The 27,643-nt window shown below is 38.5% G+C and overlaps 2 protein-coding genes across 6 annotated transcripts; both read left to right on the forward strand.

Annotated features, from left to right (window-relative positions):
* The first annotated feature begins 8,757 nt into the window (after nucleotides 1-8,757).
* Nucleotides 8,758-10,223, forward strand: LOC141562231 (uncharacterized). Its single transcript, XM_074302216.1, has 3 exons — nucleotides 8,758-9,200; nucleotides 9,445-9,641; nucleotides 9,994-10,223. Exons 1-3 carry the CDS (start codon nucleotides 8,758-8,760, stop codon nucleotides 10,152-10,154), a joined length of 801 nt encoding a protein of 266 aa, XP_074158317.1. The 3' UTR covers nucleotides 10,155-10,223.
* Nucleotides 10,224-18,688: 8,465 nt separating this feature from the next.
* NR4A2 (nuclear receptor subfamily 4 group A member 2) lies at nucleotides 18,689-27,416 on the forward strand. Of its 5 annotated transcripts, none has more exons than XM_074303423.1 (8): nucleotides 18,689-19,395; nucleotides 21,193-21,315; nucleotides 22,018-22,705; nucleotides 23,579-23,708; nucleotides 24,141-24,304; nucleotides 25,362-25,564; nucleotides 26,000-26,178; nucleotides 26,874-27,416. In XM_074303423.1, exons 3-8 carry the CDS (start codon nucleotides 22,031-22,033, stop codon nucleotides 27,128-27,130), a joined length of 1,608 nt encoding a protein of 535 aa, XP_074159524.1. In that variant the 5' UTR covers nucleotides 18,689-19,395; nucleotides 21,193-21,315; nucleotides 22,018-22,030; the 3' UTR covers nucleotides 27,131-27,416. The 5 variants fall into 5 exon arrangements, 4 of the variants coding, with proteins under 4 accessions (XP_074159524.1, XP_074159522.1, XP_074159523.1 ...); XR_012488289.1 differs by having other exon boundaries at nucleotides 18,691-19,395; nucleotides 21,840-22,705; nucleotides 26,121-26,178; nucleotides 26,874-26,952; XM_074303421.1 differs by having other exon boundaries at nucleotides 18,698-19,395; nucleotides 21,840-22,705; nucleotides 26,054-26,178.
* Nucleotides 27,417-27,643: the final 227 nt, after the last annotated feature.

Raw genomic sequence — 27,643 nt, forward strand, 5'->3', positions numbered from 1 at the left:
GGGAGCACCTTTTCATATGCCTAGAAATAGTTTCAGTTTCTTCATCTGAAAAGTGTTCATATCCTTTGACTGTTTATCAATTGGAGAATGGCTTGATGTCTTATAAATTAGAGTCAATTTTCTATATATTTTGGAAATGATGCCTTTATCAGGACTTTGATTGTAAAAATGTTTTCCCAGTTTATTGCTTCCCTTCTATTCTTGTCTTCATTAGTTTTGTTTGTACAAAAACTTTTTAACTTGATATAATCAAAATTTTCTACTTTGTGATCAATAATAATCTCTAGTTCTTTTTTGGTCACAAATTCCTTCTGGAGGTTTTTTTTTTTTTTTTAAGAAAAGAAAGAAAAATTTAAATAATGAATATATTTGACTATATTCAGAAAATTGAAAATATTTAAAATGTTATTCTATGAGAGTTCTCATAAGACAAAGTATTTCTAGTCATTAGGAAGCTCACCTTAACTGGTTATGTATTGCATATAGATATTCAGAGAAGGACACATGATATGCTTTTGTGGGTAAACAAAGGATTAACCCCAAGCAAAAATTATGAAATAGGTTTTATCCTTGGTGCTTTTTTTTTTTTTAACAAATAATTTTCTCTTTCTTCTCTTCCCCTTCCCTGTTAAAATTAGATCTGATGCCACTTCATCTTTTTAGTGCCTCCCCTAAGAAGCCTTGATTGGCTGTCCTGTTGCCTAAGTATGAAGCCTGTCCTCCTAGGCCCAGGCCCTTCCAATTGTTCTTTCTAGGGCTCCTGAGAACAAGTTTGTGTACTCTGGTTATTACTTTAATCTGCCTCAGATATTATCCAGAACTTGCTAATATTGTTATCTTTACTCCCTACTTGCCAATTTGACTCATATTCTCCACTCTTATTTTTCTGTGTAGGATCTAAGTAAATAGCGGATAACACTGAGATTATGAATTTTGGCATCTAGAACAATGATGTGCATTCAACAGAAAATGGAGAATTTAGAAGAGGAGTAGTTTTTTTCTTCAGTTTTGAAACTATTGGTGTGGGATGTATTATATATTTCTTTTTAAAAATAATAACCTTTTATTTTCAAAATGCATGCAAAGATAGTTTTCAACATTCACCCTTGCCAAACCTTATGTTCCAAATTTTGTCCCTCTCTTTTCCCCTCCCCCTCCCTTAGACAGCAAATAATCCAATATAGATTAAACATGTGCATTTCTTCTAAACATATTTCCACATATATCATGCTGCACAAGAAAAATCAGATCAAAAAAGGAAAAAAAAATGAGAAAGGAAAAAAAGTAAGCAAACAACAACAAAAAAAGGTGAAAACATTATGTTGTGATCCACATTCAGTCCCCATAGTCTGAGGGTTGGAGGAAAAGATAATTTGTTTTGGACGTGTTGAGTTTGAGATGGCCCCCAGAATTAAAATAGAAAACTGGTGATACGGGGTTAGAGCTCAGAATGTAGGGAAAAGATCTGTGGATTACATGCATGGATGAGAATCATATGGAATTAGAACATATTTGAGGGTAGAATTAAAAATTCAACTAAATAGCAGCAGTATTCTCCAATCTTCTTAACCTTATTATAGGGCTCCCATTTATGCTTCAGTCAAACTGGATTACTTGCTATTCTTCTGTGTCATCCTCATCTCACTTGACCATGTCACAACACTGGCCACTCTCTCCATGCATGGACATCCTTTTACAACTTAGCCTGTGAAAATACCTTCCTTTCTGCAAGATCCAGCTCAGGTGCTATCTCCTTCATAAAGTCTTCTTTTTTTTCCCTTAATTCTCCATTGAGAAATGATGCTTCTCTTTTTGAATCCTTGTATCTTCAGGAGCTGGACTTTAGAAGCAATTAATAAATAAAATTTTTATGTTGATCAGAAGAAAAAAAAATAAGCTTCAGAAATCAATGCAGGTACCATTATTTCTTCTTAGCTATCTACTGGAGTAGTCACATGAGACATTACTTGCCATAAGGAAATTGTAAAATCAACAGAAAATCTTCCTATCATATATAATGTATCTTTCATATACATTGCTCTCAACTTGTTAATAATCACTTGCAAAAATGTTGCTCAACTGCTTGCTGTTCAAGAAATTCACCACTAACTAAAGGAAACTTGGACAATTCTATCATCTTGTAAACCAGAAAATAATAAGGAAAAGCTGAAGACTAAAACTCTGAGCAATTGATCCCTTCTTTTAAATAGGATTCTTCAATATTTTGCTGATTAGTAAGGTTTATGAGCTTATACTCATTTGGTCATTTTGTGGTACATTGGAAAGAACATTGTATTTCTTCTTAGAGGATCTGGCTTCAACTCTCAGCTATTCCACTAATTATTTGTATGGATTATGGCAAATCTCTTAACTTTTATAAAATTATTTTCTAAATCCTTTTAACTTCAAATCAGAGGTTCTTTAAGATAGCTCTGAGTTTTTGAAGGTTCTTCTCATGGAGTACAAGTTCATTAAGGTTTTACTAAAATTGAAACGTTTTCAGGTCCACGGATTAGGGTGTATCAGTTATCTCAAAAGCAGCCTAGCTAAATTCAGAACTGCTTATTGCTAGTTACTAGGTGATGAATACTTTTGGTTTTGGATCATAACTATTCATAAATTAAAGAATTTTCTTGTAAATTGAATTCTTGCTGAACGTGTTAGACTAGATAACCTTCTCAATTCTTGCTAATGCTGAGATTTTATGATTCCATAAGAAAGAGGTGCTGTGATATATTTTGGTAAAAGCAAGCACTATTGAAATCATTGATCCTTGCTGTATTGAATCCTTGAAGGATTAAATTAGCATTGAAGCAATCCTTGATGTAAAGTTAAGAGGTAGCATGGTGTAAACAGGAGCAGGTCCAGAGGATTGAGTGATGGATTTGGAGCAAAGAGGACTTTTTTCCTGAATTCAAATATTGCCTTAGTCATTTACCAACTGTGTAATCCTGGGCAAATCACTTAACCTTGTTTGCCTCAGTTTTCTCACCTATAAAATGAGCTGGAAAAAGAAATGGCAAACCACTCTAGTATCTTTGCCTGGAAAACTCCAAATGAAGTGATGAGGAGTCGACTGAAAATGACAGAAAAACAGCAAAAATGGTATAGTGGAAAGAATATTGAACTTGGAATCTGACAGACATGGTTTCAAGTCCAGGTATTCTGGCATTTCTCATTGAGGTATAACCATGGTCATGCCATTTAATTTCTGAAAGCTTCATTTTTCTTGTTTGCAAAATAAATATAATAATACTAGTTTCATTGATCTCACGGCTTGTTGGAAGAAAACAAGTGCTATATAAATATGAGCTGTAATTATTCTTTTCTATCTCACTCTCTTAGCTTTTTCATGCAGAAAACTATAGATCCTCACCTGGGTTGTATCTTTCATAAATAACCTTCCTTTTAGAATTCTGAGAATCGTAGGACCTTTTTTCCTGGCAAGTTTATACATTGGAAGGTTACTGAGCTTTGTTTATACTATAACTTCAATGATATTTTCCAATATGAATTTTCAATCACCAAAAAAGTACTGTACAGGAGATGGCAAATATTTGTGCTCATTCCTTTGAAGCCTCAACTGGGCTGGCATCACTATCTAAATATAGATCAGGATTAACTGAGTAATAAGTCAAGAGTACACAGCAGTTTCTCTAATAATTCCTTCAATACAGTAACTGTAGTGTGGTCTTTTCAAAGGATTTAACCTTAGGTAGACAGAAACTTCTGGAGGTATTGGAAAATGTCCACATTCTAAAACATTTACTGTATTTCGAAATTGTAAGATGCCCTAAAATAACAAAAGGAATTTAAAATCATAGATTTCATATATTTGTAGTCTCCTATTTCACAATTTCAGCATAAGTGCCTTTGCATTTACTTCAAGGACCCTGTTACTTCAGGGTATATTTTTAAATTAATCTGAAACTAGATTCTTCCTTGTAAGAAGAAAAATTTACTCCTAAAGTAAAGCTTGGATTGGTTATCTAAACTAATCAGTGGATGTAGGAATAAAATGTTTTAATTTGGAAACAATGAAAAATAAGTTAGAATGAAACTAGCAGTTTGAAAAAGGAGAAATGTGACAAAGAGATACATGAAAGTTTTGTTTTTTTTTTTGTTTTTGTTTTTGTTTTTTTTTTTGAAGGGAGCAGGTCTTTTTCAGATATGTCAGATATGAAAGAATACTTCAGGAAAATGGATGGATAGGAGAAAATACTTCAATATAAATTCAGAAGAAGAAAAATAAACTTCAAATGAAATGAAATTATCCATCCTTCCTCCTCTTTCTATAAAAGCTAGGTGGAATAGTGGTCCGATAGTCAGGAAAATCTGAGTTCAGGGACTCTCAGACACTTAATAGATGTGTGAGCCTATGCAAATCATTTAACCTCCATTTACCTCAGTTTCCTTAACTCTAATAATATGTTACCTCGCAGGGTTTTTGTATGAATGAAATGAGATTTTTGTAAGCTCTTAATGAGTATCTGATTCCTTTTGTATCTTTTTCCTTTTATAGCCCAATTCCTAGAAAAAATTTCTTGCACTCACTATCTCCACTTTCTTTCCTCCACTAATTTTCAGCTCTTAGGGACCTAGTTTCCAACTACTATATATTTCCATAGTAAATTACTTTACTCTGTTTATTTCATCCAACTTGACCATCATACAACTTTTGGAGTTTGACCAGACTCTATATACTCTCCCCTTTGGATTTCTAGGAATTTGTTTCATTATCTGTTTCATTATCTACTCCTCAGTTTCTCCTGAATGCTATTTCCACATCTCTAATTGCTTAAAGTACATCTCTGTCTGTATATTCGTTTTGCTATTTAGCATGGTGTAGTAAAAAGAATGATAGTTTAGGATTGCCAGTATTCTTAAAACGTGATTCTGCCATTTAGTAGCAGTGTGCACTTGGTTAAATCACTTCAGCTTTTTGAGCTTGTAAAGTGAATAAGCATGAGTGGTTTGGATAATATCTTTGATCTATGATCCTATGATTCCATGTTCAAAATGAAACTTTATCTACCTCTAAGAATTTGTCTCTCATTTAGACTTTCTTTCAAGGCTACCACCATCCTCTTGCTATCCAGGTTCCCAACCTCAGAGTCATATTTGACTATTCTCACTGTATCATTTTCCAAATTTGGTCAACTGCTAAGTCATGATTATATTTCTGGTCTTGCATCCGCCCACTTCTCTCAACTCACTGGGTCTTTTCTATGGTTAAAATATTTGTAACTGGACTAACCAGTAACCTCTTCACTAAGTTATAACTTCTCAATTGCTTTTGCTGTCTCCAATTCACTCTGCAATATATTCTTTACACAACTTCCTAATCATAATATTTCATTGCCCAAAAGCTTTCAATGGCTTCTAATCCCAAGTATTTGGAAATCAGCTTATTCCTTCCATTATAAGTGAAGAAGAAACTATCTTTCTCCACATTGTAATTTGCAAAAGCAAAACCTGTAATTTTTTAAAAAAGGTTTCCTCAGTTTTTTTAGTTATCAGGCATGTATGTGAGTCTAGTCAAGATATATTATGAAATATAAGAATAAGCATTTGTGGAGTGCTTCCTATGTGCCTATGCAAAGTGCTTTGCAATTATCTCTTTTGAGTAACAAAACAACTCTGAGAGGTAGATGCTATTGTTATTCCCATTTTATACTTGAAGAAATGGAAGCCAACAGGTTAAGCGACTTGCCTAAGATTACATAGCTAATAAATTATCTGAGTTGGGATTTGAACTCGTCATTCAGACTCTTTCCATTGTGCCACCTACAATCTAAGGAGCTGTTAGAGGAAACTTAAAATCAGAATATTTTTCCTAATTTCAGGATAACTTTTATAATTAGCATTATTCACAATTTTCTAAATTAGTTTTTAGGATTACGTATGGATATCTTAATCTGGCATTTATGTCCTCTTAACATGACAATAATTGTCTTTCATATAGATAGTTCTTCATTGCATAACTGCCAAATCATTATAATGTATTTTACTTAGTCCATCCTTCTTGCCTTCTCTGCAGCTTTCTATTCACAAATTCATCATTCCATACAAACTAGGTTATTTGTCCTTTCCTAAACTTGGCATTTCATTTCCCCTTTCAAAGCCTTTATACAGGTGATCCCCAAGGATGGAATATATTTCCTTCTCACTTTTCCCTCTCAGAATCTTTATCTTCCAAATTCATCTCCTGTGCTCTTCTTCTCCTTTAAGTTACTTTGTATCCTAAACTTTATCTTAAAGTTACTTTGTATTTTTATATCTTGGTACATGTTTTGTTTTGCCCTAGTATTCCTCAAGGCTAATATAGTACCTTGTGCATAGTGGTCAGTAAATGATTAAACATTTATGTGTCTACTATACTACTACTACTAAGTACTAGGAATACGAAGAAAGGTAAAAAACATTCCCTTATCTCAAGAAGTCCCTGATTTAATGAGGGAGATAATATGCAAACAACTCCATTTTTTTCTCGGTTCTTCCCTCTCTCTTTTTTCCTTCCTTCTTCCCTCTCTCTTTCTCATCAGAACTAGCAATGTAGATAAGTTAGAGAGAAGAAAGATGGTACATAAGAGTCCCAAAACACTCAATGAGCATTTATTAAGGGCTTACTCAGTGCCAACCATTGAGGCTGCAGAGAAATAAAAATGAGGACTGAGTAAATGCCAGCTAGATTTGGCAGTTATGCAATGAAAAAGACATTTTTTTACTTAAAATTTTTATTATTATTATAGCTTTTTATTAATAAAACATATGCATGAGCCTTGCAAACACTTCTGTTCCAACTTTTCCCCTCCTTCCCTCCAATCTCCTCCCCTAGATGATGGCAGGCAGTCCCATACATGTTAAACATGTTAAAGTATATGTTAAATACAATATATGTATACATATTTATACAGTTATCTTGTTGCAAAAAAAAAAAAAAAAAAAAACCTTTAGAAATAAAGTAAAAATAACCTGGAAGAAAAACAAAAATGTAAGCAAACAACAACAGAAAGAATGCAAATGCTATGTTGTGGTCCACACCCATTTCCCAGTGTTCTGCTTATTGGGTGTAGCAGGTTCTGTTCATCACTGATCATTTGGAACTGATTTGGATCCTCTCATTGATGAAGAGAGCTACATCCATCAGAATTGATCATCATATAGTATTGTTGTTGAAATGTATAATGATCTCCTGGTTCTGCTCGTTTCACTCAGCATCAGTTGATGTAAGTCTCTCCAAATCTCTCTGTATTCATCCTGTTGGTCATTTCTTATAGAACAATAATATTCCATAACCTTCATATACCATAATTTATCCAACCATTCTCCAATTGATGGACATCCATTCAATCTCCAGTTTCTAGCCACTACAAAAAGGGCTGCCACAAACATTTTTCCATATACAAGACCTTTTCTCTTTTTTAGTATCTTTTTGGGATCTAAGCCCTGTAATAATACTTCTGGATCAAAGGGTATGCACCCAAAGGGTAGAGTTCTAAATCGCTTTCCAGAATGGCTGGATCCATTCACAACTCCACCAACAATGCATCAGTAAGACATTTTTCTTGGAAATTCAATCCCTTGATACTCAACAAGTCTATGACTTGGAATGCTACCAGAAAAAAAGAGAAGAAAACAAGCAAAAATATAATAGTTTCATGTAACAATATGATCTCCAGAAAAAGAATCTATTTGAATGTTATTAGTAGGTGTCTAATAAGTGTTTGTTGAACTGAATATTGAATTGAAATTAAAAAATGCTTAGGATTTAGGGAAGAGTCTGTGATGAACTTGAAAAAAAAAGTACATTCATTAGCTTTTGTGACTGTCTAAGGCAAAAACTTTTGGGCCCCAAATTTCTTTCTGTATTACATCTATATATTTCTGGAGATAGTGTCAGAATTAGGCAAAGGTTATTATCACTTCAAGATATTGATAATCAGAAGACTCTAATAAAAATGACTTGGAATAGGGGGCAGCTAAGTGGCAGCTAGGTGGTGCAATGCGTAGAGCACCAGCCTTGAATTCAGGAGGACCCGAGTTCAAATCAGGCCTCAGACACTTAACACTTCCTAGCTGTGTGACCCTGGGCAAATCACTTAACCCCAGCCTCAGGGGGGAAAAAAAGACTTGGAATAATTTAGCCAATTAAGACTCTTATCTCCAAAACTTAAGATAGGAAGCAATGAAAACAAAAGGGAAAATAGCTTTAAAACATTGTTAATTATAATAATTTGCATCCTTTAAAAATATATTATTGGGACAGCTAGTTGATGGAGTGGATAGATCACTAGCTTTGAAGTCAGGAGGACCTGAGCTCAAATTTGGCCTGGGACACAACACTTCCTGGCTGTGTGACCCTGGGCAAGTCACTTAAGCCCAATTGTCTCATCAACAACAACAACAACAAATGTGTGTGTGTGTGTGTGTGTGTAATTTGTGAAAATGTTTATCTATGGTACTTCTGAGAGATCCTTCAAAAACTTTAAAATATGCTAAATGGAAAAAAAAAAAAAAGTCCAGGATTTTAGTGTGTGCATATTTTAAACTGGAACTTAATAAACACTCCTCTAAAAAAATCTGGTGTGAGTTTGACAGAAACATCCGAAACCTTGCAAAAATAAACTGTTTGCGAAGGGAACACACGAAAGGTTCTCCAGCCTAGCTCGCTCCCTCCTTTAGGCCCCTTCCGGTCAGACTCCTTAAGCAGCCCGGAGGGCGGAGCTACGAGTGTTTGCTTGGCCCCAGAAAGGAATGAAGTCGGGGTGGTTAGTTCCTTTCTTAGGGGTGGGAGTAGAGGAGGGGAAGCCCTGGGGCAGAGGGGAGGAAAGGAGGGAGCGGAGCGAGGTAGCAAGTTTATTGTTTCCTTTCACCTTCCCCGCCCCCCTCCACCACTTCTTCTACTCCCACGGCGTCAATGGAAAAAAAAACTCGGCGCGCTCAGGGACCTGGCTATTTATAGCCGCCTCCGCCGCCGCCGCCGCCGCCGCCGCCGCCGCGGCGCGCACGTCACGGAGCCTCGCGCCGCTGACGGGCGCTGACGCTCTTGGCTGGCGAGGCCGGAGTTGCTGCAGGGCTGCGCGCTGGGCGGCGGCGACGACGACGACGACGACGACGACGACAACAACTACAATGGGACTTCTCTGTCTGTGGTGCAGCCGCCGCCGCCGCCGCCCGCGGAGACCCGGGGAGGGAAAGTAGGAGGAGCAGGCGCCCCCCTCACCCCTCCCACCTCCTCCCCTCTTCCAAAAGTAACGGGCGAGAAGCGAGCGGCCGCACGCCTCCCGCCCATTCCGACCCCGGCCTTGGCCTTTTCTTGCCTTTATTTTCAAAATAAGCCCTTCTTCTCTTCTAGACCCCTATCCCATTTCATCCCTTCCGTAATAACCGCCACTTTCCCCTCACTTTCCCCACTCCTTCCTCCGCTCACTCCCCTTACAGCGAAGAGAAGGGGAATCCCGGCCTACTTCCTTTTCCGGATGGGGGCGACCTCTTTGTGCGAACCAGGGAGCGTGACCCGCACATCTGGCGCACATCTGGGGATGCGGCTGCGAGAGGGAGCGCGGCGGCGGCGGCGGCGGCGGAGGAGGAGGAGGTGGAGACGACCAAGCTTCGGGGCGGGTGGGAGGCCCTGGCAGGTAATGTATTTTGGGGGAGGAGGGAGAGTGGAGGGAGGAGTGGGGAAGAGTAACTGGGTAGATGGTGAGGGCTGCCCCTGTTTCCTACCCTTTTATCCTGGTTTCTCCTCCCCCTCCACCCCCGTTTGAATCCGCCATCCGCCACTAGTGTGCAGAGAGAAAGAAACTTCTCTTCCCCGACTGAATCGAATCTTCTCCCGAGAGTAAAAGATTAATTCAGATTCTCCTGCTGCTGCTGCCGCCCTCCCTCTTCTCCCTCCCTTCCCGGACCACTCCTCCCCTTCCTCTAATTTAGCGCCCTCCCTCCCCACCGGCAAGTGGAGGATGCAACCGATTTTCTTCCCTTGTTAAGGTTGTCTGAGCCCCCCTGCAGGAGGAGGGGCTTGCAAGGACTTTAGGGACTCTCCGGATGGGAGACCGGCTCTGAACAATCCTGTTGAGCCGGCAGGAGGGGGAGCTTTTTTGGTGCCTGCACACATGGCAGGCAGGCAGGGGACTTGCTGTGCCTTCTAGGAAATTGCAATCGATTTGTAAAGCAGTTTCGCTAATTGGGAGTTTAAAATTAAACTTTAATAAAGCGTTTGTCTCGTCTTCTCTAATTGTGAAAGCTTCCATCCGTCCTGGTAGGCAGACTACATGTCTAGAGTTAATGGCGTTATGCAGGGTTCTCTCTCTTCTCTCCCTCCCACCCCCGGTACAATTCCATCAGTAGTCTTCTGCACAGCTGGATTTCCGTTGGGTGCAGATGTTGCTAATGGCAGCTTAAGCACGGATGGGCAGATAACATACGGAATGCAACATGTTGCCATATGGTCCCTTTAGCCTTTCACCTCCAAGAGTATCAATCAAATATATTCTATGAGAAATGTAATGATTCTCTTAGTGGCAAGATGAATTGCTTGGTACGATTTATATCCCTTGACCTAATACAACAGGACTATAGGATCTTAGTTTTTGTCTGTAAATTGACTGACAATATTGAAACATCTATTTATATCTGAAGATCTTGACAGCTGTCAGATCATTCTGACTGTGAAATATGTCCTGGGCACTCCTCTTCCAGCACCACATTCACAATCCCAGAGGGATGATGCAAACTTCACTAAAACTGTTAACTCAGAAACTTCCACTGAAATCACCAAATACTGGACAAAGGTATACTGATAAACAGGAACTTAGATTTCCAGTAACTCTGATATAATTGTACAGAGAAAGATTTTTAACATAATCAGAGGGAAAGAAATGACCTTGAGTCCTTAGAAACAACATAACTTTTGAACTCAGATAAAACTACACTAATAAAAATGTTCTTGGTACTTTAAAATTATCCCCTAATTATGTATTGTTTTTATTGTGGTTTGGCTTTTTTTTTTTTTTAAACAACTTCATTATGCATGATAAAATTTCAATGTTTGCATAAATTAAAATTCTTAAAAGTATTCACTACTGAAATATGTATATTCCGATTGTACACCTATTTAAAAAACATATGCCCTCGTGAAATATCTGTAACTTCAAACCATGTCATATGCAGGTGGTTTGTTTTTCTTCAGGATCAGTGACAGCTTATTGAGATCACTTCTCCAGACCCTAATGGAATGATTCTGTAATTGCTCATTGGAATTTTTTGTAAATATTCAGAAGACCTAGTATAATAGTTGAATTCGCCACTAAGTTCAAAAGATATAATTTAAAAGGATTGTCCCTCACTTTTCCTTTAACAGTGAGGACAGACCTTAACTGAAGAAAATAGGGGTTTAATAGTAAAAAAGCTACACAAAATTTATACTTTTTCATGTATCAGTATTTTTTTGTTTGTGGTAGAAAAGAGTTCATTGGTTAAAAACCCGAAATTTAATTTTTTTTCATAAATTTTGTCTTATATAAACATTTAAACTTGACGAATTGTAAGTAAAATTTTGTATTCTAAAACATGGTACCAAAAGTGACAATTCTAAAAATAAATGCATATGGATTGTTTCAGAAAAGTTAATATTTAACATGGAAAGTTTTAAAGTTGTTTTTATCTGTTTTCATATAGCCCAATAATTTAATATATTATACTCCAATTAATTTTCAAATTTAGAATATAAAGGCCTTGTGAAGCTTGTGAAAGCAAAATTAAAATGAATAAAAAGTGAAATAAATCACAATCAGTGCAACTTTTAAAAAAGAGAAATTAAAGGTCTAAAATTTGCTTTCAAGATGATGGCAGTAATTTTTGTTTTAACTTATTTGAGTAATGAGCATAACAAAATAATCTTTTTTTCAATGATATGTCAATAATCCATTTCTCTGATTTTTAGGCCAGTGGCAAATGTTAAAATTATTTTGCTTTAATCAGTTACATATAACTTCTAAAGCTGTTATTGTCATAAAAATATATTGAAATCCTTTGTTAAGCCTAGTGTTTATTAATGTACTATTCCATTCAAAATGTAGGCAGAGGATTCCTTCCTGCTGTGTGCTTCACTTCAAAATTCAGGTCTATCAGTAAATAACAACCCAAACCCAGCTGCAAACCTGTTTGCTTTTTCTCTAGTTACATACAACATTGCATAAATTTCATGAATAATTTCAGGTCTTTGATAGAAGTTGTAAAGCTTTCTATCCAGATGAACTGACTATATATTATATAGACACATATAATATCCCCTGTACATACTACATCCACTACTCAGTGCTAATCACATTTAGGTGACAAGTTTCTTTTTATTTTTAAAAAATGATGATCATAATTCCTATTTTAAATAAAATATTTGTCTATTTGATCCCAACAGAGGAAAAGAAGGGAGTATTCTCTGTCATTTAATCTGGGAGGGAATTACATTCTATCTCTAATAGCTACCTCCTTCCTATAGAACAATTACTCTCATATTGGTTTCTGAAAATCAGTTTGGAAATTGGGGCTTTTTGAACATTGATTTGTGACAGCCAATAAATTTATTAGCTTTATTAGCTATATTGGATATTTGTATGTTGCCCCCCCCCCCTTTTTTTTTTTGCTGACTTGCAGGCTTTAAAAAAAAAAATTGAACTTTAAATTTTTTTTTATAAAGATCTGGAAGGTTTGCTTCATCTGGAACCCAGGAAGATCTGAAAGAATTTTAGCACAACTTGGATTTCCCACCCTGTAATTCATTATTTTAATTGCACTGCAGGCACAGCTGCTTACCTCTTTTGTTCCACCTTAGTAGATGTCTGTCTTTCTATATGTCTTATCATATATAATGTTTTATCTATATACATACACACATTGTCTGGAGCATAAATTTGATTCATGCTTCTCTTATGATCTCTAATAGGTGGCATGCTATTCACATAAATATCAAGCCTCTTTTGAAAGTATTTTAATTTTCATGAGGTTGGAAAAGATGTCCCTGGGATTGGCAGTAGAATGATAGTTATACTAATCTTTCCTTTTTTTTTTTTTTTTTTTTGTTTTCTGAACCTGAAATCCTGTCATTGTGTGAATAGCTAAAAAGTGTGTTCCTCATTGTTTTTTTACAGCATCTGATTTTATTTTTTTAAGGAATAAGAACCACTGTTAATCTATAGATATTTCATCTGTCAAGCAGCAAGCTGCTCTGCTATTTGCAATTTTCTGTTTATCTTATTGGTGTGATTACCATATAAAAATCACATAAAAATTCTGCCTTGCTTTAAAATATTTTAACTTAAGATTGACAGTGACTTGTTTAATTAAACATGTACTTTCTTTTGATGTTCCTGTATTTAGAAATTGAAATATAGTATTTCACTATCTTTATAAGATTGTGTTTGCATTTATTTAATTTAGAGTTCTTTTTAAAAGCATGTAGCCTTGAATGTTTGTTCTATATTTTTTTTCCCACATCATTACTCTGGTACTGCTTGATGTAACTTGATTAGCTCCCTCCCCAGTCATGATTGGTAATTAAAATAGGCATTAAAATTAGTCACTTAGCAATTTTGCTGTTCAATTGGCAATTAAATTACTTAATTGCAATTAAAGTCCTAATTTTAATTGGCAAAATGATAGATGTAGATTTAAGATAATATGTATAAATACTTTAATAAGTGTCTATATAAGGATTACTTAATTACTCAACTTCAAGTTTATGCTGTTAACTTTAGAACTTTTAAGTGAGCAATGAAATTTATATTACATCTATTCAAAGGATATGGTAATTAGATTTATTACTTATCACTATAAGGGTCTTTGCTATAAGTTACTTTTGTAGCATGGAAATTGTAGGCTTAATCATAGAATCATGATGAAGAGAAGTATATATCTATCTACCTATCTATCTAAATATAGAAACATATATGTATCTATCTATATATACATACATATCCTTGTCACAGATATTCATATCTGTATATGTGCCCTTTTCTTAGTAACAGTACTTTGTCATGTTTTTATATTAAATTGAAGATTTTTTTCTCCTCAGTAGGCAATTAGGAGACTCAAAAAGCGATTGTTTTATCATGTTAGAGTAGATCAAAAATGAAACAAATTTAGACATGCAAACACTGTTGCAAAACGTATTTATTTCACCTTTCTGTAGGAATGCTGTGTAGTACAGACAGAATTGTAAACATCATTAGTTAACTTCCAGAATTCCAGGTCATCCTGAAATATTTTTGGCATATAGGAGCTCATTTGCCAAAAGTATTATATAGCTTAGGAAAATAAAACAAAACAAAACACAAAAATCTTGCCCTGTTTTAATGAGGCAGTTGTTTACTGTGTATTAATAAAGAAATCAGAAATGAAGGTCACTATTTTTCTGGTTAAAAGATTTCCTAAATTTAAAAATGTTAAACTGTTCAATTAAATTTTATTTTGTCCATACTTGCTATGTGTATATATGTATGTTTGACTCAACAGACATAATTTATTTTAGCAGACAGCATTTTTAAATGGGATTAAAAGATTTTTTTTTCATTACATTTCTATTTTATAATTTTTTAAAATGGATATTACTTTCCTCAGCACAGATTCTCTCTGAATTTACATATATGTGTGTTCCAAATCAAAATAAGAAAGCTTTCTTTTAAAAGATAAATTTATGTAGACATGGGCTAGGAGGTGTGTTAGACTTTAAAAATATAAATAAAAGTCATCTAAGCAGCTGATTTGTATAGGAAAGGAACAAAACATACAACTGTATAATATCTTGTCTTCATTTGAAATGACATACCTCCCTCCCCACCCCCACAAATCTGTTCAAAGTTTGAAAGTTCATTTTGCTTTGCTTCCAAAATAAAGTTTACTCTGGAGTAGCTATTTGTACCTAGTCAATATCCACTTTAGAATACATATGTTTGAAATTGACAATTGGGGAACATGTTTTACATTTATTTCATTCATTCATGGGACAGAACAGTTGCATTTTTCAATTCCCCCACCCTGTCTGTTTTGCTAAGGTGTTTAGTGTAGTAGTTCCTCTTTATATTTGGGGATCTTATAGAAATCCCCAAAGATGACTTTAGCATAACTGAAAAAGAAAATCTTTTAGGATTTAATTCAGGTTTGCTTTCAAGAATAAAGATCTGCATTAAATTCATTTTCTAAATGTATATGTGTATATATATATATATATATATATTATCTGTAAGTGTATATATAATTTAAAGCAACTCTTTCCTTTTTAAAAATAAAATTTTATAATTTTTATTTACATGGCATATGTCCTGTTTTAACATGTGGTCAAGAATATATAGGATAATGCAGGAAAGACATCTTCCTATATTTTTCTGAAAAGTATTCTTGAAAAGGTTATGGTAATTTTGTAATGTTTTTTCACTTAATTTCAAAAGAAGTCTCTAGTTGGCTCAAGTATCTAGACAATACATTTTCATTTATCTTATTCCAAAATTTTTTGACTTAGTAGATAGATATTGAAAATGTTTTGATGAATTTCTCATTTTCACATGTCATTTTAAAGGTAAGTCTGATGCTGGACTCAAAATCTTAAAATTGTCATTTTTAATTGAGTCACAATACTTTGTGATGTTAGTATTCAACAGTCATGTAGGGCTGCAGTCATTTAAATTCAGAAGTTCAGTTCCATTTAGCCTAAAGCATCATTTTAACATTTTCTAAAAGGTTGTTCAATCCTGCATTTTGACTCCATTATATATGTGTAATTAAACCTCTACACACAAAAGCATTCTATGTACCAGCAAATACACCCACAGGAATCCTCTTCTAAACTGTAATTTATTTAAACATGTAATCATAGGATTTTAAAACATGCTTTCATTTTTCCAAACTATATGCCAATCTGAACTGCTTGGTGATAAAATGAGTTTATTACCAGTTAGCATTTACCAAATACTCAGTGAACTAAACATGAGCAGGATGAGGAAATGAATTGTAAATCCAATTCCAGGTGTATCAGACTCTGGTTTCTCTATAAAAATAGAGAAGGACTCATAATCTACTTGTTTATGAATTTCAGTTTTTGAGCAGCACAAATGTATATTTGGGCCGGTATAAATCTTAAATTTTTTGTAGCTTTTAAAGCTTAAAAAAAAAAGTTTGTGGCATCAGGCCCCCTACTGACAGGATCAGTTTATTACAGAGATTGTTCTAATTGGACTTTTATCAGTTCAATACTCTTTTGTACTGGGGAAGAGATTTAAGTTTGTTGGCTTTCATCTCCAGCTCCAGCTCTTACTGGCCTGTGTGAACAATATAGAGTCCCTACAAGTATTGTCAGGCCAACCAACCTGACCTGTAATGGATTTATTTAATAAACTTTTGTTAACTTTACTCCAGCTAGATTGTGTTCTTAATGAGTATCTCGACCTACAGGAAAATCCTACTACAACTCAGTTAGGAATAGAAGAAAATTGCTTCCTATCTCCTTTTAAAAATCATCATCATAAAGAATACTGTGAAAATTTGCTTAATTCGACCAAAGGCTCAGTCATCAAGAAGTCAAAAACAGGATTGGACAGTGACATAAGGGACTTCGTGCAACTTTCAGACTATGAAATTCACTTCCCTAACCGAAGATAACTCGGAGTAGAGGAGGCTATCTATCTCTCAGGTTCTTAAGTCATCCCGGAGTGTGTTTTGCAATGGTAAATGGAAGGAAACTAAGCTGTCCGGTTGGATATGCGTGTCTGAGTGGTGTGTGTCTGCAACCTTAAAATACTCCCAGTCCTCGCTTTCCTAGGGCTAGATGAAAAAAAAATAATAATTTGCCACCAAGTCTCCGATGCTGCGCTAGAGTTTCCGACGGCCTTAAAATAGCTGGTGCTAACCCTGCCCACAGCCGGGATCAATGAGAGTTCCCCTCCTCACCCCGCCCTGCCCCCTTGCACCAGGGGAAAGGGAGCTGGGGAGCACGCCGCAGGCTGTGCAGCGGCTGCTATTTTTGGCCGCACCCGGCTCGGTGCGTCAATGACTGCGCCCCTGCGTCATGGCCACCCCTTCCCCCCTCCCGCTCTCCCTCCCTTCCAAACTCTCACTTTTTCCCTTTCGTTAGCTTTGAATCTCTTCAGCCCACGGGGTGGCTGACGCTGCTGAGCTCATGCTAATGAGCTATTCTTCCCTGTTCTACCCCTTTCCCCCTCCCCCTCACTACAGCGGCTTCTGCTTTCCCTTGGTCTCCCTCATTCCTCCCCGCCTTATTTTTTCTCGCGCCAGCTAGGGCACCGAGGTGCAGCGGTGGCAGCGGCAGCAGCCGCCGCCGCCGCATCTGGGAAAGCTTAAGGTGGTCACATAGGTTCCCCCTGAGTGTCAGAGTAGCAGCGCCAGCGGCTTTCCCAGGCAGCACACGGTGCTTGGGACTGGAAGCTCACGGCCCTGGAGAAGGCGGGGAGGGGAAGGTGAAAAGCTGAAGGCTGAGGTGCAGTTTAGGGCTGAGGGACCGCGACACTGGGTTAATTTTGACTGTGATTTTTTAAATAACGAAAATATCAGTAACACATAGAAATGTGGAAGGTACAAACGGGTCACTAGGAAGCCCGAAATCTTGCTGCTTGAGAAAAGAATGGGAGCTAAAGGCCGTAGTTCAGGAGGAAGAGTGAACAGAGATTATAGATACTCCAAAATTTTAGTCCTAACGGATTCAGATCCCGTGCTAAATGGCTTAGGCTAGGGTGTCCCTTTCCATTCTGGGACAAATGGACTTCAACATGTAAGCCTCTTTGGTCTTTGGGACTCGAACCGCTGTGCGTTTCTTCTCTTGGAAACACCAGCATTTCCTTTACTAGAAAGCATTCTGTGTGCTTTGCTCCCTCCCTAATGCAAGGTGCTGTCTCTGTCCTTAGCCTCAGTCACTGATTAGCATGCAAAGCAGAGCTCAGACGGTGACAGCTTTCTGGTAGCCCACCGAACCTGACACACAGAGGCTTGAATATTTTCTGAATTCATGTCGATTACACCAAGATTTTCTAAGGAAAATAGCGTCACTCCTTTTTTCTTTTCTTACTCCATTTCTTTTCTTTTCTTTTCTTTTTTGAGAAAGGGGTGTCATTTTCCATACTACCCAGTTAAGGAGTAATACAGTGTTGAGGTTCTATGTTGTCGAGAAATATAGTTTTAAAAAAATACTCGGGGAGAATACAGTTCTGAAGTTGAAAAGAATTTACCTGAGGTGGAAATCACCTTTCTTTGGGGAAAGCACACCTGTTGAGTGAAACTCTCCTACATTGTCAGAAGAGGGTGAGCTATATTTCTCAAATAGATTATGTTTTATAAAAGCAGATTTGGTCCATTCCCCATCCTGTTTCCCTCGTCCCAACCCCCTTTCCATACCAGAGTCACTACGTCCTCTCCCCTGCACGTGGGCATGAGGAAAGAGGGCATCACACAAAATAAACGACTTTTTTATTCTCCCAAGTGAAAAATATGGGAGGGGAAAGGAAAACACCGAGAAAGGGAAACCCCGACTTAGCAGCCTAGTGTAATAGGCTTCTGTGCACAGTTAAGAGCCTGGGGATGAGAGTAGAAGTGTGGAGTGTGCGGAGGGGGACACAAAGGGGGGGGGGGGACACGTTAGAACAATGAAAGTAGATATCACCCAATAAATAATGTGCTCCTACAGGTACGGGTTACAACTCCTCTCAGCCATCCTTTCACTCCCTTTCTTAACTTCACCCTCACCCCATCCCATCTTCTCTTTTCTTGGTACTCTTACACATCTGGACTGCCAAAATTGGAGAGTTTTGGAAAAGGCGGGGCGAAGTGAGCTTTACTGATTTTAGGAGAAAGGGTAGGTAGGTTTCACCTATTTCGGAAAGAAAAAGAAAAAAAAGGAAGAAATGGAAAGGAAAAAAAAAAAAAAAGCCCAACTAGGCTAACAAGGTGAACCCAGAACGGTTCCCACCTTAAAATCTGCCCTGCTTGTGACGTCAGGTCGGAAATTTACCAAAGCGAGAGCTGGCCAACTGTATGGGGAGAAACAGCCCAAAGGAGCTGGGATTGGGCGGCCTGCACTGACGTGTGCTGACGCTTGGAGACTAGGTGCATGTTGGCTGAGGAATACGGAGCCCACATAAACAAAGGCACATTGGAGGGAAGGGCCAGTCTGTCCGGCTGCTCTCACTCTGCTACAAGAGTACTGCACTTCCCCAGCAGCGCTTGTAACTAGCAACTTCTCTGGACCGATCGTGGTTTGTTTTTTTTCCCCCCCTTCACCGATCTAACCCACCCCCTCCCCTATTCCCCCCCCCCCCCCGCCACCCCACCTCCCAAAGGAAACTGCACTTCAAGACAGTTGAATGAATGAAAAGAGACGTGGAGAAGCATTAAGTAAGTCTCTCTCTCTCTCTCTCTCTCTCTCTCTCTCTCTCTCTCTCTCTCTCTCTCTCTCTCTCTCTCTCTCTCTCTCTCTCTCTCTCTCTCTCTCTTTTCCTCTCTCCCTCTCTCCCTCTCTCTCCCTCTCTCCCTCTCTCTCCCCCCTCCTCCTACAGCATGAGATCTGTAAAATGCGTGTTCTGGAAAAAGGAGTGAAGAAGGGAAAGGGGGTCCGGAAGGGTGATGAAAGGGAAGTTTTTGAATTGCTCCAGAAGGCGTTTCTCCTAACTACATGATTGGTACTAGGGACAGTACATTCTCGCTAGCGGCTTCTTAGTCTGCTAATTGGGAAATGCGGAAGGAATACTTTTTACTTCTAGGAGCTGCTGTCTTCCCAATTTCGACTTTGAAATTTCTGCTCAGTCTTCGTCCAAATCATTTTTCCTTAGAGCAGATGTGAATTGATCGTTTGGACCCAAAGGTTGTGTAATATGTATAGTAAGGTTTGAACGCTTAAGGAAAAGTGACAGGAGGAAAACTTCAGTTTATGTGTTGCTTGGGAACTGTATCACCATGGTTAGCAAACGTGCTGGTGCTTAGAAGACTGCTGTTTCAGTATGGGTGCTGTTGTTACAGTATCCTCATTTAATTTCCCTAAATTTCTGTGTTCTAACATATGTGATACATGAGTGAGAGATAGGGGAGGGAAAATAGAAGGATAAAAGGGAGTGGAAGAGAATAATGGAAGAAGAGATAGATTACAAATTCTGAGTGAATTTACAAACCTGGCTTTGGAGGAAGTAATTCCCCCCCCCCCCCCCCAATTTATGCTCTTGGCCTTCTGGTTGCAAAATATGAAGTCAGAAGCAAGATAGCTAGAAGTGAACAGGAATGTACATCTAGCTTTTTTTTTTTTTTTTCTTCTTCTTTCCAATGACATACTTGTATTCTCAGATGCCCTAAAAATGGGAAGATCTGAAAGTTACCAGGACTGTTATGTCTTGTTTTATTAAAGAGGGAAGTAACTCAAGCTGGTAGAAGTATAGGGTCATCTTGCCATATGTTTAAGTAAATCCAAATGAATCGACTGTCTTTACTGTTTTGCTCTTTGCCTGCATTCTTTCTGTAAAAATAGGTTTTCCTCACTTAAATGTACATGTCAAAATAGGCACAAGAAGTTTCTTAGAAATGTGAAAAGGAAGTATCCTGTATCTTCAAAATAGAACATTAGTCATTTTTCAATATAGAGGGGTTAGCCCCTTTCCAATTGCATTCCCACAATGTAGGCCTGTAGCATACTTTGTAACTTTGAAGATGAGGTGGAGACTAGGAGGTTAGAATAGTTTTTTATATATTTATATTTTTTTCCTTTGGTTAACTTATTATTACATTTAAACTTGCCTATTGAAAACATCTCACTTGAGGGTTGCAAGGTGGCTTTTTACAAAACTCTGATTTCCTTTTATACAGTGTTTAAATAAAATTGTGATAGAGACAGCCCATTCTCTTTATCTAGAACAAGGGGTGATGGTGATGGTGTCAATTCATGACATTATAAGTGTTAAATGATAATTTTCCATAAGTTTTTTCTTCTTTATAAAAGGAAACACCCCCCCACACAACCTTGGTGTAACAATATGCCAGATTGTTATAGAGGAAAATTTTTCTTTGATTTTAATTATATCTCTTTCACATTTATATGTGGTATGTTTTATTTATCTAAAGGACATACTATGTATACAGATTGGTGTAGTTGCTTGTGTCCAATAAATCCCTCCACAGTAACCTGAACATATCACATCTGTATTTCAGGGAGCAGGCTGGACATACTGGACTACTCACTTATTTTTTAATATCTTGGAAACTTTGTCCTCCACTGAATTACGACACTGTCCACCTTTAATTTCCTCCAAAACGCCTGTAACTCCGCTGAAGGTTAGTGAATTTGATTGATTTTCAATTTTCACATTCTTTTCTTTCTAACATTTCAAGATCCCTCAATCCCCAAAAAGCAGTCATTGCAGTCAGCAAGCCAGTGCTATTACCCAAATGTTGCTTTCAGAATAACTTGTCACCTGGCAGATCCCAATTTCCTCAGGTTGCTCCAGAACAAGCAACCTGAACACATATTAAATAAGTGGTTATTGGGTGGATGGATGGAATTGAAAAGGAGACACAATGGAAATAAGGGCGTTTCTTGATCCTTTCCATCCTACCTGTCTGTATTTCTTCTTTTAGATATTCTTCTTCCCTTCTCTTTTTTGAAGGTCAGCGCCTACAACATCGATTGTCTTTTCCCCTTTTATTCTTGTTTTCCTCTCCTAAATTTCAGTGCTGAGTACAGCTTATTTAATACGGAACCTCCCTGTGGTTGATCCAGGTGTGCAAAAGGTACAAAAGCAGGAGAGAAAGTGTTCACTTGACCAGGCTGAGTGTATATCACCCTGTTTCATTTCCAGCCATGCCCTGTGTTCAGGCTCAGTATGGGTCATCGCCTCAAGGAGCCAGCCCAGCTTCCCAGAGCTACAGTTACCACTCTTCGGGAGAATACAGCTCCGATTTCTTAACTCCAGAGTTTGTCAAGTTTAGCATGGACCTCACCAACACTGAAATCACTGCCACCACTTCTCTCCCCAGCTTCAGTACCTTTATGGACAACTACAGCACAGGCTACGACGTCAAGCCACCTTGCTTGTATCAAATGCCCCTCTCCGGACAGCAGTCCTCTATTAAAGTGGAAGACATTCAGATGCACAGCTACCAGCAACACAACCACCTGCCCCCACAGTCCGAGGAGATGATGCCGCATTCAGGCTCCGTTTATTACAAGCCCTCTTCGCCTCCGACTCCCTCTACTCCGGGCTTCCAGGTGCAGCACAGCCCCATGTGGGATGACCCAGGCTCCCTTCATAACTTTCACCAGAACTACGTGGCCACCACCCATATGATCGAGCAGAGGAAAACGCCGGTGTCTCGCCTTTCTCTCTTCTCCTTTAAGCAATCTCCCCCTGGCACCCCAGTGTCCAGCTGCCAGATGCGCTTTGACGGGCCTCTCCACGTGCCCATGAACCCCGAGCCGGCGGGGACCCACCACGTGGTGGACGGGCAGACCTTCGCTGTGCCCAATCCCATCCGCAAGCAAGCGGCCATGGGTTTCCCGGGGTTGCAGATCGGCCATGCCTCGCAGCTGCTAGACACACAGGTGCCCTCTCCTCCTTCCCGGGGATCACCGTCCAACGAAGGACTGTGCGCTGTGTGTGGGGACAATGCAGCCTGCCAGCACTACGGCGTGCGCACTTGCGAGGGTTGCAAAGGTTTTTTTAAGGTGAGTTGGGATGGATAGGCTCCCCAAAGAGTTTGGTTAAAACTTGTCTTTTAGCTTTGCTGTGTGAAGGAAGATCGGAAAATCAGCCTCCTCTCCTCCAACGGCTTCCCTAGATAGGAAACTGCCCCCCGAACACCACAAGAATTTCCTTGGGGTGCTGGGGTTCGGGGTGGGGTGATGAAGAGTTGCTTTTCAGAAGCTGAACTAGCAGGGGCATTACTCAAGGAAAGAGAGCTAAGGTTGCTAGCAAAACCAGGCCCTGATCCTGAAGTGACTTACAGTTCCTTGGGCAGAAAGAAGTTGCAAGAGGGACATTTGCATGTGCTAGGGGCTGCCTTCCCCCTTCAGATTGAAATTGGTTAGGACAGAGAACCGTGTCTAAGCTAACCAAGTGGAACAGAATTCCCTGTGGTAAAATTAAGTGATCTCTTTATTTCACCATCCTGATTGAATAATCTTATCATTTTAAATAGAGAAGGTCTCTAAGGAATGTAAATAATATGAATGCCCACGGATTTGTATTTACTGAGCGTCTCCTTCTCCTTCTCTTGGCATATAAAACACAGCAAGGAGCTGCAAGGTTAGCTCAAATGTTAACGCTATCAATTTTCTTCTGTTAAATGCCCTGGGAAAAAAAAAAAAAAGGAAAGAAAGAAAAGAAAAGAAAGGGGGGAAAGGGGGAGGGAGAATGTCCCAACAGTTCAGAGTTCAGAGATGCTTTTCTGATTCTTTGAGCTGCTGGATTTTTAAAAAATGAAATTAGTTCTTGGTCTATAATCTCAATCTCTCTCTCTCTCTCTCTCTCTCTCTCTCTCTCTCTCTCTCTCTCTCTCTCTCTCTCTCTCTCTCTCTCTCTTTCTCCTCTATTTGCAGCGCACGGTCCAGAAAAATGCGAAATACGTTTGTTTAGCTAACAAAAACTGCCCGGTTGATAAGCGGCGCCGAAATCGCTGTCAGTATTGCCGATTTCAAAAGTGCCTTGCTGTTGGGATGGTTAAAGAAGGTAGGACTCAGAATGTGTTTTCCTGCCTCTCCTCTCTGAAGGGCCATCTCCTTCTACCTCTATTTTTCTCATTCTCTTTCCCAAGTCCCTTCCCTTCCACTTAACTTCCACCTCCCCACAAGCCTTATAACCCCAAAAGGGCTTTGTAACCTAACCAGACTGCTGATCTTTCTCAGGGAACCGTCAGAATTTCCCTTGATATAACCATTATGACCCTTTTTGAAGGAAAAAATAAAATGAACCAATATTTTTATGTTTTCCCCTTGTAAATGCTTTAGAAGTTCTGGGTGCCTAAGCTTGATGCCCGATTCCCCTCTTGAATTTGCCTCTCTTGGGGATGGGTAGAGGTGGAGGTGATGGGGCGATGCTGTGTGGGGACTGAGCAGTGGTGGGAGGGAAGTTAGAGAATTTGAAGGTCCTTTTCCTTTTCAGTGGTTCGTACAGACAGTTTAAAAGGTCGGAGAGGTCGTTTACCGTCGAAACCGAAGAGTCCCCAGGAGCCCTCTCCCCCCTCTCCCCCGGTGAGTCTGATCAGTGCCCTGGTGAGAGCCCATGTCGACTCCAACCCGGCTATGACCAGCCTGGACTATTCCAGGGTAAGCTGGAGATAATATTAATATAAAGACTGGTAGGGCTGTTCACACACACCCCATCCCCACAGAGAAGAAAAACAGCTGCAAATATATATAGGAAAGAAGTTGGAAAAGCAGAAATATATGTACAGGCTAAGTCAAAGACTACATCAGAAACCAAGGAAGACAGCAAGATAGAGATAAGGATTCACAAAGAAGAAATAATTCTGACCGAATCTTTTCACATCCTTCTCCTAGTAAAGAAGGATGCTTTCCAATACACACACACACACACACACACACACACACACACACACACACACACACACACACACACACACAATCTTGCTCTAATTTGCAGTACTGGACTGAAACATTCTTTTTCCAAAAGTTTGTAAAAAGCCTCAATTGTGTAAAATATTATCTTCCCTCCCATCCCTAATACACTTTGCCTAATATTTTTTTTAGCTAAGTTATGTTAAATTTGGGTCTGCTTCCATTACCATTCCAAATGCGATGTGGATGACCATAAAAAATAATCCCAACATCGGTTGTGAAATACTAAAAGGATCATGAAGAGCACGGGGTTGGAGGGAGGAGGGAAAGGAAAAGAGGAGTAAAGGGGGGTGGAGTAGGTATAAGTAGCCAGAATCATCTATTTTATTCCTGCTGTGAGACATATACATATTGTAATTGGCAGAAGTATATGGTGAAACATATAGGCTTCTGAATTTTTCTTTTAATTATTAAAAAATCTGCAAATGGTGACTGTTCTTAAGACTAACTCCCGGATTGGCATGAATACCAACGTGTCAATTGTTTTGTGGAGATAAGAGTCAACATGCTGGATGGCACTGTATTTAGTCTGTATAGAAATGGCAATTTACATATTTAAAGCAGCGACCTCATAGCACCATCCCTAATTGAATTAATTGCCCTGGAACATCTAATTTCCTTACTGGTCAGAGAGAGGTTTAATTGTTATAAAAACCTGGCTCCCCTACTAGAAACGGGGTTAGCAATTTCACGGGTTATATATTTTAGAGAACCTCATTAAGTGCTTTTTAAAATGAAATTCCAGTTCCAGGCTAACCCTGACTATCAGATGAGTGGAGATGACACTCAGCATATTCAGCAGTTCTATGATCTCTTGACCGGCTCCATGGAGATCATCAGAGGATGGGCAGAAAAGATCCCAGGCTTCACTGATCTTCCTAAACCAGACCAAGATCTACTTTTCGAATCTGCTTTCTTGGAACTGTTTGTCCTGCGATTAGCATACAGGTAATGAGGAAGGAAGGGAAGAAAGGCAAGACAGAAAAGGGATGAAGAAAAGAAGGTAGAAAGAAAAGAGAAGAAAACAGGGAAAGAAAAAATAGGGAAGAATGATGAAAGAAGAAAGCAAAAGGATAGGAATGGGAATTTATTGTAGAAAAGAACCAGGGAGAAGCAAATGAAGAAAGAATTAAAGATTAAAAAAAGAAGAAGAATGGGATGGAGATGGGGTAGGGGGCGTTCTTGATTGTTATGAAATCAAACCCTTTCAAGGTCCACTGATCTACATTTTATTAACTCCTCTATAATTAGGTGCCTTTTTAATCCCCCATTTATTGCTCTTCAAGTAATTAGTTGTTTAGCTTTTCTTTTCTTTTCTTTTCTTTCTTTCTTTCTTTTTTTTTTTTTTTTTTTCCTTTTCTCTCTCTTTGGTATTAATTGCAGGTCCAACCCAGTGGAGGGTAAACTCATCTTTTGCAATGGGGTGGTCTTGCACAGGTTGCAATGCGTTCGTGGCTTTGGGGAATGGATTGATTCCATTGTTGAATTCTCCTCCAACTTGCAGAATATGAACATTGACATTTCTGCCTTCTCGTGCATTGCTGCCCTGGCGATGGTTACAGGTCAGTCCTCTTAGCACTTTCCCATCATCAGTCCTGCTTTGGGTGCCTTTACTGGTTTTTCCCTTTTACCGGGGTTTTATCTTGTCAAATTGCTAACTTCATTTTTTCTTTTTCTCTTTCTTTCTTTCTTTCTTTCTTTCTTTCTTTCTTTCTTTCTTTCTTTCTTTCTTTCTTTCTTTCTTTCTTTCTTTTCTTTCTTCCTTCCTTCCTTCCTTCCTTCCTTCCTTCCTTCCTTTCTTTCTTTCTTTCTTTCTTTCTTTCTTTCTTTCTTTCTTTCTTTCTTTCTTTCTTTCTTTCTTTCTTTCTTTCTTTCTTTCTTTCTTTCTTTCTTTCTTTCTTTCTTCTTCCTTTCTTCCTTTTTTCTTTCTTTCTTTCTTTCTTTCTTTTCTTTCTTTCTTTCTTTCTTTCTTTCTTTCTTTCTTTCTTTCTCTTTCTTTCTTTCTTTTCTTTCTTTCTTTCTTTCTTTCTTTCTTTCTTTCTTTCTTTCTTCTTTCTTTCTTTCTTTCTTTCTTTCTTTCTTTCTTTCTTTCTTTCTTTCTTTCTTTCTTTCTTTCTTTCTTTCTTTCTTTCTTTCTTCCTTCCTTCCTTCCTTCCTTCCTTCCTTCCTTCCTTCCTTCCTTTCCTTCTTTCCTTCTGTCTTTCTTTCCTTCTTTCCTTCTTTCTTTCTCCATTTCCTCTCCCCATCTACCCTCCAGAGAGACACGGACTCAAGGAACCCAAGAGAGTGGAAGAACTGCAGAGCAAGATTGTAAATTGTCTCAAAGACCACGTGACTTTCAATAATGGGGGTTTGAACCGCCCCAACTATTTGTCCAAACTATTGGGGAAGCTCCCAGAACTTCGCACCCTGTGTACCCAGGGACTACAGCGCATTTTCTACCTGAAACTGGAAGACTTGGTACCACCTCCAGCAATAATCGACAAACTTTTCCTGGACACATTACCTTTTTAAGACGTTATCCAGCTTATTTCAAATGAACTTGAAAGGAACGTGAACTGTCTGAGGGTGGGAATTCCCACCGTGCACAAAAGCACCTCTGGGTGCCTCTGCTCCATTTCCCTCCTCTTCCCAACTTCCTAACCCATCCCAAAATCTCCTACTTCCACATCTCCCCCCACCCAAAACAAAACTGTTGCTATTTCCTAACCTGCAGGCAGAACGTGAAAAGGGCATTTTGGCTCTGGGGCATCCTGGATTTAGAATATGGACTACACACAATACAGTGGTATAAACTTTTTATTATCGGCTTTAAAAAAGAATTTATTGCTCAGAAGGACTCCTATTGTAAGATGAAAAATGTCTAGTCACGTCGGGTGCTGCAGCTAAGACATTGAATACACATACAAAAGTATTAAGGTGACCCACAAAGTATCGCCCTTTTAAAGACAAAGTTTTCTGCTGTAAAAGAAAGCTGTAATATATAGTAAAACTTAATGTTGCGTGGGTGGCATGAATTAAAGAAGG

This window comes from Sminthopsis crassicaudata, chromosome 3, assembly GCF_048593235.1.
Source record: "Sminthopsis crassicaudata isolate SCR6 chromosome 3, ASM4859323v1, whole genome shotgun sequence".
NCBI lineage: Eukaryota > Metazoa > Chordata > Mammalia > Dasyuromorphia > Dasyuridae > Sminthopsis > Sminthopsis crassicaudata.